The sequence below is a fragment of the Filicampus tigris genome, chromosome 7 (genome assembly GCF_054856515.1).
Source record: "Filicampus tigris isolate MCC_2025a chromosome 7, RoL_Ftig_1.0, whole genome shotgun sequence".
Taxonomy (NCBI): domain Eukaryota; kingdom Metazoa; phylum Chordata; class Actinopteri; order Syngnathiformes; family Syngnathidae; genus Filicampus; species Filicampus tigris.
This window is the reverse complement of record NC_141223.1, coordinates 2,185,929-2,198,272: the sequence shown is the minus strand read 5'-3', so window position 1 is coordinate 2,198,272 and position 12,344 is coordinate 2,185,929. Positions and strand designations below refer to the sequence as shown.

General features: G+C 44.5%; 2 protein-coding genes across 16 annotated transcripts; both read left to right on the top strand.

Annotated features, from left to right (window-relative positions):
* Positions 1-5,714, top strand: ccnp (cyclin P). 6 transcript variants are annotated; one of them, XM_086036823.1, is made up of 9 exons: positions 1-177; positions 561-713; positions 1,659-1,774; positions 1,879-1,990; positions 2,437-2,535; positions 3,614-3,700; positions 3,770-3,928; positions 5,014-5,192; positions 5,268-5,714. In XM_086036823.1, exons 1-9 carry the CDS (start codon positions 127-129, stop codon positions 5,434-5,436), a joined length of 1,125 nt encoding a protein of 374 aa, XP_085892949.1. In that variant the 5' UTR covers positions 1-126; the 3' UTR covers positions 5,437-5,714. The 6 variants fall into 6 exon arrangements, with proteins under 6 accessions (XP_085892949.1, XP_085892953.1, XP_085892951.1 ...); XM_086036827.1 differs by having other exon boundaries at positions 3,545-3,700; positions 5,089-5,192; positions 5,369-5,714; XM_086036825.1 differs by having other exon boundaries at positions 3,545-3,700; positions 5,089-5,192.
* A 221-nt stretch (positions 5,715-5,935) lies between these two features.
* Positions 5,936-12,322, top strand: LOC147144371 (CLOCK-interacting pacemaker). Of its 10 annotated transcripts, none has more exons than XM_086036531.1 (5): positions 5,936-6,572; positions 6,832-6,962; positions 9,539-9,714; positions 9,833-10,057; positions 10,698-12,322. In XM_086036531.1, the coding sequence occupies exons 3-5, from the start codon at positions 9,540-9,542 to the stop codon at positions 11,546-11,548; spliced, it is 1,251 nt and encodes a 416-aa protein (XP_085892657.1). In that variant the 5' UTR covers positions 5,936-6,572; positions 6,832-6,962; position 9,539; the 3' UTR covers positions 11,549-12,322. The 10 variants fall into 10 exon arrangements, with proteins under 10 accessions (XP_085892657.1, XP_085892664.1, XP_085892663.1 ...); XM_086036532.1 differs by having other exon boundaries at positions 5,937-6,572; positions 6,832-6,943; XM_086036530.1 differs by having other exon boundaries at positions 5,937-6,572; positions 6,832-6,943; positions 9,535-9,714.
* The last annotated feature ends 22 nt before the right edge of the window (positions 12,323-12,344 follow it).

Sequence of the window (12,344 nt, the reverse complement as noted above, 5' to 3'; positions counted from 1 at the left end):
TTGCCTTATTTAATTGGCGCCAGTGGAAGCGCGCAATGGCGTCTCTTCGTGTTGCAGTCCTCCGTTGACTCCCGTGCGTAAGTAGCTGCAGTGGACCGGCAGCGAACTCCGTCTCAGGCTGTGAACATGGCCAGAATCGGGTTCTGCGACTCCAAGCCTCTGCTGGACTTACACAAGGTTAGCGTGGGCTCCAAAAATGCAACTTTTTATCAACCTTCGTCGTGACGATTTTTTCCTCACTTACTCCCCGCCCCCACATCAATAAAAGATGACGCATATGAATACCAAATTTCTTGAACCCTTAACTGGGGTCGAAAGTTTTTGTTTTTTTGTTTTGGTCACCTGTCATCTCATACTTTTACTGTATGAGTCACACGCGAGCATTTACGAAAATATTTTTTTTAAACTGTGGTGCTAAAGCGGCCTCCTTCAAGGCCAGACAACCTTTATTTCGATCAGCACCGACCGCAGCCAGAAGTACAACTTGTATTAATTGATGTGGTTTAAAAAAAAAAAAAAAAAAAAAAATCTCGTTGTCTCCTATTTGTTTGATCCTGCAGGCGGACGAGAGGCGATCACTAATTAGAACTTTGCCGACTGTCTTTGGGCCCACCGATTGCTGGCAGCCAGTGGAGATGTCAGAGTCCAGATTGGTGCCTGAAAAGAGGGAGCCAGAACCCACACGGGGAAATGCGCTGCCCTCTCTCCATACAGTACAGAACTTAAATTTGTCTTTTTTCCTATGATTTGTTTGAATTTCATCCCGTTTTGCCTCGTGAAAAAAAATTGAAAAATTAAGGTAACCATTCCCTGAGTCTGCTGGGCGGCGCCAGCTAAAACTGTTAAGTTCCAGGCAAGTCGTCTCATCAATACGTTTAAATGAATGAATGAATGAATGAATGAAATAAAGCTAACTTTAATGACAAATCTGGAGTTAGTGGATTTTGTAAAATGAACTCGTATGTACGTATGTTCCCAGCAGGCCCACTAGTTGAAACACGGCATTCTGATTTATTTTGCGTTTGTGGAGTATAAGTTAAGCAGCAAAATGCACTCGTTATTAGCCATCTCTGGGGGCGGCCATTTTATATTCTGTCGACTGAAAATGACATCACAACTGCTCACAACGGCCAATCACGGCTCAGATTCAGAAAACGGGTCAGCCGTGATTGGTCGTTGTGAGCAGTTGTGACGTCGTTTTATGTCGACACAAGACAAAATGGCCGCCCCCCAGAGATGGCTAAAAAACGAGTGGATTAACATTTATTCCACAAAACTCAAAATTAATCGGAATGCCGTGTTTCAACTGGTGGGCCTGCTGGGAGCATATTCTTGTATAAAATATGTTTGGGTTGAATTACGCTTTTAAGTGTAAATAGATATTAACCTCTTGCGTAAAATGATAACGGCTAGCTAATTGCAGCTAGCTAATGTTTGGGTTCACTGTCACTTTCTGTTATTTGGGGATTTGTATTTTATAAAAATGTGAACTGAGTTCTAGTGAGAAATGCTGACGTTTCACACGTGCTAGGTTTTTGATGCCTACTTTTGGAATCGTATCTTTTTTGAGGTGTTTGAATTGTGCGCTTCCACAAAAGCCTTCGTAGCAGATTCGTCTGATCTGATACAAAAAATGTTGTTTTTTTTCCTGTTTGCAGGACAGGATGTTATCGGCCAAAATGAACAACAGCCTCTTTGTTGGGTTCAATGACAAAGTGTGGAAATTCTCATCCGACAGCCTCACTCCTGCCCAAGGTGTTGAAACAATATGGAGGTGATCACTTGTGGGACGCGCCGCTCGTTTGCTTGCACTTGACTCTGCGATGCGCGTGGGGCTGATGGCTTTGTGGATGAGTCTGTGAGTGTTTACCTTCCCAGGCTCCAGGCACTGGTGCCCAGCCTCCTGCGCCATGAAGTGGAGCTCGCCCTTGAGAAGCTGGACCTCATATGGGACCGCACGTTCGCCTGGGAAATGTTCTTAGACATGATGGTGAGGCTGAGCTTGGACGCATGTGCTTTTTTCAATTTTTTTTTTTTCCCCCCTCCACCATTTGAAACAGTTCCCTGGTGACTTAACAGGTCTGTGACATGCTTTTGGTTAAATATACACCAAGGTTTAAGAATTACAATACACTTGACACACCTGATTAAGTGCAGCAAAACTCAATGCAGCTCTGCTTACCTTGTGTAAATTAGGAGTGGAAAGCAAGAACATCTTGCTCAAGGGCACACTTTGAGAAATGGGCAGAAAACATTTTGGGGGTTAATTTCACACTTGTTCGGGTGAGCAGGCAATGCAAAGAGCGACATTTAAAAAAAAAAATAAATAAATAAAATAAAAATTTTTTAATAAAAGCAGGTAACAATGTCGATCGTCTTTGACATGGAAACCAGTTTCTTTTCTTTCAATGAAGGATTTGCTGTCTTTTTGTGCAGAGAAGTCAAACTTGTCAATCTTTGCCCATCGCTGAGCTGCCGCGACACTTCACTGATGCCACTCGAGCTGTCCTGGTCGACTGGCTCGTTCAAGTCCACGTGAGTCGACCGCAGCCGCCAATGCAAGGATGCCAAAATGTCCGCCTTAACTTTGGGACTGCAACGATTGGTTAACTTGGCATCCCATAATATCCGCTTCATACGCAGGGTTCGTCGGCTCATTGTAGTGGTCACCAGACCACTACTTTTTCTCCTTAGCTTCTCTTTTTGTTTTTGTTTGTTTTTGTTCAGGAGTGACTTGTGTGTGTGGCGAACTAATCAAAGTTTCACTTTTTGAAACAAATTATTGAAATAAATGGACTTTCCCTCGATTTTATTTTTGGAGGCACCCACCTGTTAAGTTGTGCCACTATCAGATCCTTGTCTAGTTTACTCAATGGGAATGACACACTTGTCATTTTTCGGTGTGTTTTTATAGGCCTGGAGCGCATTACCGCGTTTCTACCACTGGAGTGCTGTTGTGTATTTCTAATTTTGCAGCCGATAAAGCTGATTAATGATTTTATTTTTTTTTTTTTTATTTATTTATTTTTTTTAAAAACCAATTCGTGTCGTGAGCTGTCGTAGTATATCCTGGACGTTTTTCGAGCCGTAATGGCGGCCGATCGCGAAAGCTCTGAAATAAGCGACTGTACTGATATGGTTGACATGTTTGTATACAATGTCGACGGCTTTGAAACAGAATGGAGGATGGTAACTACCACAATTTTTTTTCAAATTAGAAATAGTGCACTGCCACTATTTTTACATTTTTGATTCAAACGGTAAATAATTCAACTCGTGCCTTGTGTGTAAGCTCTCAAATTCCTTTGGAATGTTTCTATCTGCTCCAGGGGCTGCGATATCAACCATTTTGTAAGGTGTTGAATTTCCGGGAAAACTTGCAGGTTTTAGATTCCAAAGTCAGCCCTTCTAGGTTTTAGCTGGATGTTTGGCCAGGCGCTTTAGGCCTCATTGGGGGTCATGATCAAGCATTCCGAGTAGTTTGTACGACTTGAGCAAATGATGCGGCAGTGTGAGGCGCGCGTGCACTTTGTTTCCTTTTCAGGAGATGATGCAGTTCCAGGAGGAGACGCTCTATCTGGCCATTCACCTGCTCAATCGCTCCCTCCGTCAGATCAAAGTGAGCACAGCCAACCTGCAGCTCCTCGGCATAGTCTGCCTATTCCTGGCTGCCAAGAAAGAGGAGTGTCTCCTCCCTGAGGTATGTTTAATGGGCTGAAAAAAAAAAAAAGCGCTTTTCTTTGAACGTCAGCTCCCCCTCCCTCCTCAGGTGTCTGGACTGTGCTACCTCATGGAACACGCCTACACCAAGCATCAGCTGCTGCGCATGGAGAGAAAAGTCCTCACTGGGCTTAAGTTTAACTTGTCCTACTGCCCCCCTTTGCATTTCCTTTTGCTGCTCGCCTCCATCGCCCGCTGCAGTGCTCAGGTGAGTGTCGGGCAGCAGATGACGGAGTGTAACGTTTGGTTAGCATCTCCCAAATGTTTTTTTTTTTTTTTTTTTCTGCAAACGCCTTCCTGCTCTTGCGCAATTTGTCTGCACACTGGCTTGGACGAATGTCGGAATCGGCCTTAGAATCTGATGGCCGACGAATCAATTTGTTACTGTTAACTTAAAGGAACTATTTCAATTTTCAGTCGACTTTGTAAGAGATTCTACTGACCCCTGGGAACACGCTTCACTTTGTTTTTCTTTCAAAACCCCCCCAAAAAAGTGAAATTTTAACATTTCTGTTTAGAAATTTTGGAGGACTTTTACTATAGAAGGCTATGACGTTTTCCTTTAACTTTTGACCCTGAGAGCTCCCTTTTTTATTAGAAATTTACAACAAAGATGTAGATGTAGGCAAATATTTATTTAAAAAAAAAAAAATTATGCAAATCTGAAAAATTCAAATCAATAGACATGCTTAAAGAATTTTCAACAGTTAATTAAGTTTTTTTTTTAAACTTTAACGCTAGGGCTGTGCAATTAATCGAAACCCAATTACGATTATTACACTCCATGATAAAATTGACAATTGTAAAAAACGATTGATATTCATTTACAGCCAACATACTATATTTGTTTACACAAGGAAATCATATTTGAATTTATACTTTTGTACCTTTTCTTTTTTTAATTTTATGAATTTAGTTTGGTCCAAAAGGAACTTGCTTACATTTATTTGTCTATTTCTTACGTTTAAAAATGTTTGTTTTGTACCTAAAAATAAATCGGCACACAATATGATCGTGATTTCAATTACTACCAAAATAAGGATGATTTTTTTTTTTTTCCACTTTAACAGAGCAGCCCTATTTGACGCCAATATTTTCCTTTTTGCTGAAGATGAATATCTGCTCCAAAAATCGGTTATCGCCCTCCTTGACTACTAATTATCGGTATCGGCCCTGAAAAGAAATCGGTTCATCGCTACTCATTAGCGTATGGTGTGGCTCTTTGCCGTAACACAGTCAAAAATGTAGCGCTTGGCCACGGATTAAAGCACTGCGTCCTCACTTTGCCACCAGACGGTGTGGATGGCTCGCTACCTGCTCGAGTTGTCTCTCCTGGAGGGTCAATGTGTGGTGTTTCTGCCCATGCAGTTGGCGGGGGCGGCCCTTTGCCTGGCCCGCCAAGTCCTGCGGGAGCCCCTGACCCCGGAGGGCCAGGCCGCCTGGTGCCTAGCCTCCGGCATCCACGCCGGCAGGTATGCAGCTTTTGGTCTTCCACCACCTTCGTATCCGTCCGTCCCTTTTTGAATCTGCGTCGGCTTTATTTGTAGTGAGACCGTCCTCCTGAGGATCATGAAAATTCTGGCCGGCGCTGCAGCCAGAGCACGCGCCCGAGAGACCTGTGCTACTTTTATCAAATTCTCCTCCCCAGAAACCATGCATGTCAGCAGGCACCCTGGTCTTAACAGCGCCTCTGCTCCGCTGGGCGTGTGCACTTGACTTGCACTTGTGTCCTAATGCTGGACAGCAATGACGTGCTCAAGTCCTTAACTTGACTCCTCTGACCTGGGGAGGAAGATGGGTGAATGATATGATAGTAAATATTGTTAACAGCCTACTGCTTGTACCAGTTTTATGATCTAATATTGCAGCTCATTTAGAAAATTTCAAATTGTATTCATGTCTGTCTTTTCTTTTCTTTTTTTTTTTTTTGTGGCAAGAATGTGGCCTCTTTGTGGAATTAACTTTTAATGTAAAAATAAAGTGTCTGCTGCAAACCACTTGAGGAGTTAGTCAAACACGAACACAGAAGTAAACAAATATTCCTCACGGCATAGCATGTTCAGGAGCTATTGTGCAATATTGAATGCAATGACGTGTGGGGGCAGCAGCTGTCCTAAAATGACCTCTCCGTCGGTGTACACTGGGCCTGTTTACACTGACGCTCATTGCAAGCCAACCCGCAGCATGCATTGGACAGCTTTAGCATATGCACAACATACACGGCGGAGCCTTAGTTTTCTTTTCAATTTTCAATGCACGGTTACCTTTTAAAACTTACCGCTGCCCAAACGACATACGTTTGCTAGGATTACAAGGGCCATTGTTTTTACGACAGAGTTCAGTTTCCACACTAGCGAAGTTACCCGAATTTCTAAGTTTTTATCACCAACCTTTTTTTTTTTGTTTGTTTTAAATACTTTTTATTAACTTTGATTTTAGCACCAACATACGCCGACACAAATTGTCACGTAACAATTACAGCATATTTTGAAAAACATGACGCCGTAACCAAGGTCGTTTTGTTTTTGTTTTTTTGAAATGATTGTAAGACCTTTCACTTCCGACAATTTTGCGTGAGCCAAGCTCTGATTGGTTCTTGAGTTGTAGGCTGGCTCCGTGTGGGTTCAGGTCGGGTTACGCAGCAAACATTACATTCGTTCCAATGCCAAGCTGATCAGCAACTAAATTGTGTGACATGCGGAGTCCAAGCGAAAAACACGTTTATTAGTTTTGTTACACTTTTTAACAGTTCGTGGTCGCGTCGGGTTGTATGGCATCAAGTTTACGACAGTGTACCGATCGGAATTTCAAAACAGTGGTGTTCGAATTACCATTGATGCAATAACGTCAGGGTAAGTGTAACGTTAAGAGTGTCTTAGCATGACGGTATTTTGCTATGTTTGTAAAGGTTACGCATTTAGCTTTTGGCGTAATATGGTGGGTTTTTTTTTAAATTTTATTTAGTTTTATTTTGAAATAAACCGTGTGTGCTGCAGCTGCGTTCAAGCCATTTTGTCCGTCGGACATATCACAACCCGTTTCACTTTTCAGTACCCGACAGCCTTTAGAGATGAGTTGAAATTAAGTATTTCTTTTCTGAAACACCGACAGATACTTCCAACATGGCTCTGAGTGAGAAAAGCGGCGTTGCTCGGCGTCGTATAATCGAGCCGATGGGGAGAAGCGGCTGTTAGTGTTGGGAATAACTGGTTAACATCTGGAGGTAAATTTGTGAACACTAGGTAAAGACACTGCACACACACAAACACACACAGCCTCCAAATACACGATATTATCATAGGGCGCAACTATTTTTGTTCAAGCCGGCGTTTGTCTTATTTCACTCACGGTTACCCGTCTGTTAGCAGCACACAATTGTGCGCGTCGACCATTACAATTCCTGTCTAGGGTGATTTTTTTGTTTTTGTTTTTTTGTGCGTGCGAAACAATAGAAAATGTTTGTTAAGGAGAGGCGGCTGTGAAGTTGGGTATTACATAATAGGAAGGGGAGGGCGGTGTGCTGCCTTCACGTACTTCCTGTAATTTCCAAAGAAGGGGTGAAGATGAGATCACACGTGCTTGGAGATGCAGTGTTCGGACCTGGGCGATGTGCTTAAAATATGTTTTTGTCGCCATAATCCGATTTAACATGTAATATTTATTTTTAAAAAACAACACGTAAATTACATTATTCAAAATAAGTGTTGCCTTTTTAAATTTTTAACCACTTTGTGTATTTCTCCTGATACCAAACAAGTTCTGTATTTTTTCAACAACTAGCTTGAACCAATTTCTACAGAAATATGTTTTTTCTTAACAAATATGTGGGAAAAATGCTTCTTGGAAAAGAGCTTTTTGTGAAAACATGTATCTAAACAGTTAATTTATTTTTAACATATCCTCCAAAAATAGCCACTTTTCAGGAAACCCCAAAAATGGCAGCTTTGTTCAATTTTTATGCGGAGCTGACTTTGCAGTGTGGTTTTTCACTAACTAATTGACGCCCATGAAATGCAATGGTGGCGGTGGTGGGCTGGGGGGGTTATATATTTTTTTAGAAAACCAATGTGTTTTCCATGCAAAACAGAGGTTGCCTCCCCGCAAAAATAAATAGTGGGAACAAATTCTGTGGATAGGTAAATCTGCGGTTGCTGAACCACGAGTATTGGGTGTGGGATCCCACCATACATATATATATATGTTTTTTTTTTTTTTTAAATGTTTAGGATGATTTCATATAAATGTGTGAAAGTCACACTGCTTTGTGGAATGTTATGGCTGTGCATCATTAGCATCTGACTGCAGGTCTTTTTTAGTTTACATACATCATGTAAGAAGTTGTATACGGCCTATAAATATAGATACATAAAAAAATAACTTTAAATGAATGACTTCTTTGACACTGTCAGTCTCAAGATTGATTGTTGGAAATGACTCTTATAAGGGCAGCAGTTTTGTTCCATGACTTATGTAATGTTGTGACTGGTGCACGTATGACATTGCGCAACGTCCACAAGGTTGAACAGAAGGCAACATGACTGAGGACAGGTTGTCGTCGCTCACATCGCACGTCCTCCGCTTTAGTGTGAAGGTGTCAGCATACGACCTGGCTGCTCTCCCGAGCTGTTCTTTCGCACAAAGCACACGTCCAGAGCGGTGAACAGAAGCGAACGTTCCAAGTTGAAGGCTTCCAACTGGTGCAAGTGACCTTTTTTTGCCGCCGTCCTGTCAGTAAGCGGACATGCGCGTGATGTGTTTTTGTCAGCAGGGTGACCTTTTGGGGGGTCGAGCACTCACAAGTTCAAATCTGCGTACGCTTTCTGTGCTTTTTACCCCGTAACTTCTTCCCGCAGTCCAAAAAAAAAAAAAAAATGCATGTTAGGCTACTTGGTCAATCTAAATTGTACTAATGTGTGAATGGAAGTGGCAATTGTTGAGCCCAAAGCCATCGTGGACACGCTCCAGCGCTATATTTACCCACGCCAAGGAGGACGTAATGCGGAAATGACATTTGGTCCCAATCCTCGGTCAAACCGCTTCCTTCGTCAAACCGTTATCGTACTTTTGTCTTTGTCATGCCTTTCACCACATCACAACCTCTGGCCAAGATTGTTGACTTGGAGGAGTTTGACGCAGGCATTCGTCAGTTGATTCCACTGTTGAAGAATGTATCCACGGTGTCATTTCTATTGTAGTGGAAAGGCGAAAACACCATGACAGGTTGTGTTCCAGGTTGTTGAGGGGTGAAAGGCGGGGGCTATAACGGCAGGAGTTTATTATCAGCAACACACTGAATAGACATGATACCCAAAGTCAGCTCAGCCGTGACCTTGAAGTGGAAATATATATATATTTTTTTCAATATGTTCTCAGCAGGCGCACTTTAATCCAATTTGAGTTATTCCGCTCATTTTTATCTATTTCAGGGGGCGGCCATTTTGTCACTTCTGTCGACTGAAAATGACATCACAACTGCTCAGGGCTCAGCTAAGGACCAATCACGGCTCAGCTTCATAAAACAGCTCAGCCGTGATTGGTCGTAACCTGAGCCCCCGAGAAACTGTGATGTCATTTTCAGTCGACAGAAGTGACAAAATGGCCGCCCCCTGAAATAGATAAAAACGAGTGGATTAACTCTTACTCCACAAACGTAATATTTATCAGAATTCCGTGGTTAGACTAGTGGGCTTACATAGAACATAATTCTTGAAAGAAATATGTTTGGGTTGCTTTAATTGAGGAAACATGCTGTAGAAAATGGATGGATGGATGATGAATAGTTCAGATGTTGTTGTTGTTTTTTGTCTTCATAAGCCAGGATGGTAAAAGAGAAGCTCGGCCTGGCCGGGTGCAGCTGTCATCGCGAAAGCAGCAAGAACGCCAAAGACAAGAGCAACAGCTCGACTCTGAGGGCCATGAGAGGGAGCGAGGACTCTGACGACTGCAGCGAGCGCGGCTCCCGCTGCAGCTGGGAAAAGGACTCTGGCTACTCCGGTGAGTTGAACGGAAACATTTGGCGCGACGCCCGCTTTCAGTTGCCACTTTGTGCTCGGGGAGCACTGACCTAAAGGTCTCTCACAAAGCGGCGTCCCTCGCAATGCCTCCATTCTAGACAACGGCTCCGACCGGCAGCAGGCGGATGAGCGGAGCAGCAGACGTCAGACGCGAGAGGGCGCCGATGTGCAAAGCCGAGAGCGCGGCAAAGGAAATGCGGGCAACCCGAAACGGTCGCCAAGAGGCCAAGCAATCCAGCCGATCTACATCCTCAACAACGTCGCACTCAAGCAGGTAAAGACACATCGCATCTCAAAACGGGAATTGACGCTGTTCTTGCACCGTAAGTCGCTCCTGAATATAAATCGCATTTTGGGAGGGAAATTTGATAAAAAAATTAGACCAAGAACAGAAAAACTCTGACTTCTTCTCCTCCTTCTTTTTGTTCCTCTGATTTCTAATTCTACTGCTTATTTTCTTTTTCTGATCCTTCTCCTCCTCCTCCTCCTCCTCTTTCTCCCTTTCTTCTTTTTCCTTTTCTTCTACTTTCTTTTGGCAGTTGGCAAATACTTTTGGTGCATTTACGCCGCTTGGCCAAAGTATTTGCCAGCCCGCCAAAAGAAAGACAACGCGACGAGGGAACTGTGATTTTGAGCTACAATTTTAATGTACACAAGTCGCTCCTGTGTATACTGATGAAATAAAGTGTGACTATATAGTCTGAGAAATATGGTCATCAATACAAAGATATATGCCTTGACATTTTCCTATCATCCATCCTTGCGCAATCCAATGACTTACTTTCCCGCTGCGTGAGAGACACAACACAAGCCAGCGTTCCGTATTGGCTGCAGTAACCAGGCCATATTTGTCGCCTTTGTGTACTTGCCCATGAACAAGCGCGTTCGTTTGTGAACTTTTCCACTTCTTTACTGCCGTCCCTCCTGATTCCTATCCTTGTCTTGTCAATCCCCCCCAGCCAGAAAGCACCCCCAAAAGCGGGCCAGTTCTGTGGGCAACCGGTGGCGGCGAAGCCACCGGTTCCGGCGACGCCCACGTGCTCCTTTTCCAGCGGCCCGGCGCCCTTCAGCTTCACAAGTCCTCCTCTCAGAAGAGCAACAGCGCAGGGAAGAGAGTTAGCGCCTACTTCCCCATTCTCAACTCCTACCCCCGCATCGCGCCGCACCCCAGCAAAAAGCCCCCCGATAAATCGCTGTTGAGCGGCGAGGCGCACAATTTGAGCAAGAGGGTGTGCACGGAACACAAGGGAGATTTCCGAGCCATAGCCGCGAGTTTGCATCCCGCAGGCTCCGCCTTGGAGCGGCCCGCTTCCTCCTCCTCCGGTCTCACTCCGGAGTCCTCGACTTCAGCGCCCCGCGCTCCGCTCGCCGGCAAGGCGTCTCCGAGAAGCGGAAACGTCCGCCAGCGCCGCTTCCTCAACACGGTGGAGATCCTGCGGCAGTGCGGCCTGCTGGACATCACGCTGCGCACCAAAGAGCTCGTGCGCCAGAGCAACGCCACCGAGCGGGAGATCGCCGAGCTGCGCCGGCACACCGAGCTGCTGTGCCAGGCGGCCGCCGGCGGCGACGGCTGGCGCAGCGTGCACGCAACCATGGCGGAGTCCAAGTGCTACGCCGGTCTGCAGCTTTTACGATCGCCAGCTGAGCGGGAATCAGCCGGACGTGACGGCGCGCGGGCTTCGGGGCCGTGCGGCCGTCCCTCGACGGCACAGAAGCAGAACTGTGCGTGCGCGAAAGCGCGCCGAGAGGTCTTGTCAAGTGAGACTTCCCCTGAGAAGTTCACCTCCATGCCTCCTGATAGTTCCACTGGTTAGTGCGCGGTGACAGACGGTGCTCAGTTTGTGCACAAATTGGTGCTTAAAAGGCCAGGGGAATGTCAACCCAAACATTTTTTTCCAGAATATGTTCTATGCAGGCCCACTAGTTGAAACAAGGCATTCTGGTTAATATTGTGTTTGTGCAATATGAGATAAGTAGCAAAATCCACCCGTTTTTAGCCATTTCCGGGGGCGGCCATTTTGTCACTTATGTCGACTGAAAATGACATCACAACTGCTCAGGGCTCAGGTAAAGACCAATCACAACTCACCCGTTTTCTGAAGCTGAGCCATGATTGGTCGTTACCTGAGCAGTTGTGATGTCATTTTCAGTCGAGCGAAGTGACGAAATGGCCGCCCCTTAAGATGGCTGAAATCGGGGGGGCTTTTTCTGCTTAACTCATAGTCCACAAACGCAATATTAATCAGTTTCAGCCTCTATAAAAGCAGTTTCTTCTCACAGAGATGATCAGCTATTGATGCCTACATGCCTTTTAATCCAAATCGTGAAATAATGCCTTAAAAACAGTCTCACATCATCACACTGCTCACACAAGTTCAACAATCTTCGTTTCCTTTTAGGCAGCAGGTGTGGTTTGTGGTTTCATGATCCTCTTTTTTTATCCATTCAGCAGGGCTCCTAATTGCTTGTCTGAGTCAACACTGAGCATCCTTTTTATTTTGCACACACACACGTATGCTTTTAGTTATTTATGCACTGCCAACAATGCATTGTTCATACGACTTTTTAATAAATGTAAGGTGAACCAACCATTGTCAGTTTTTTTGTATG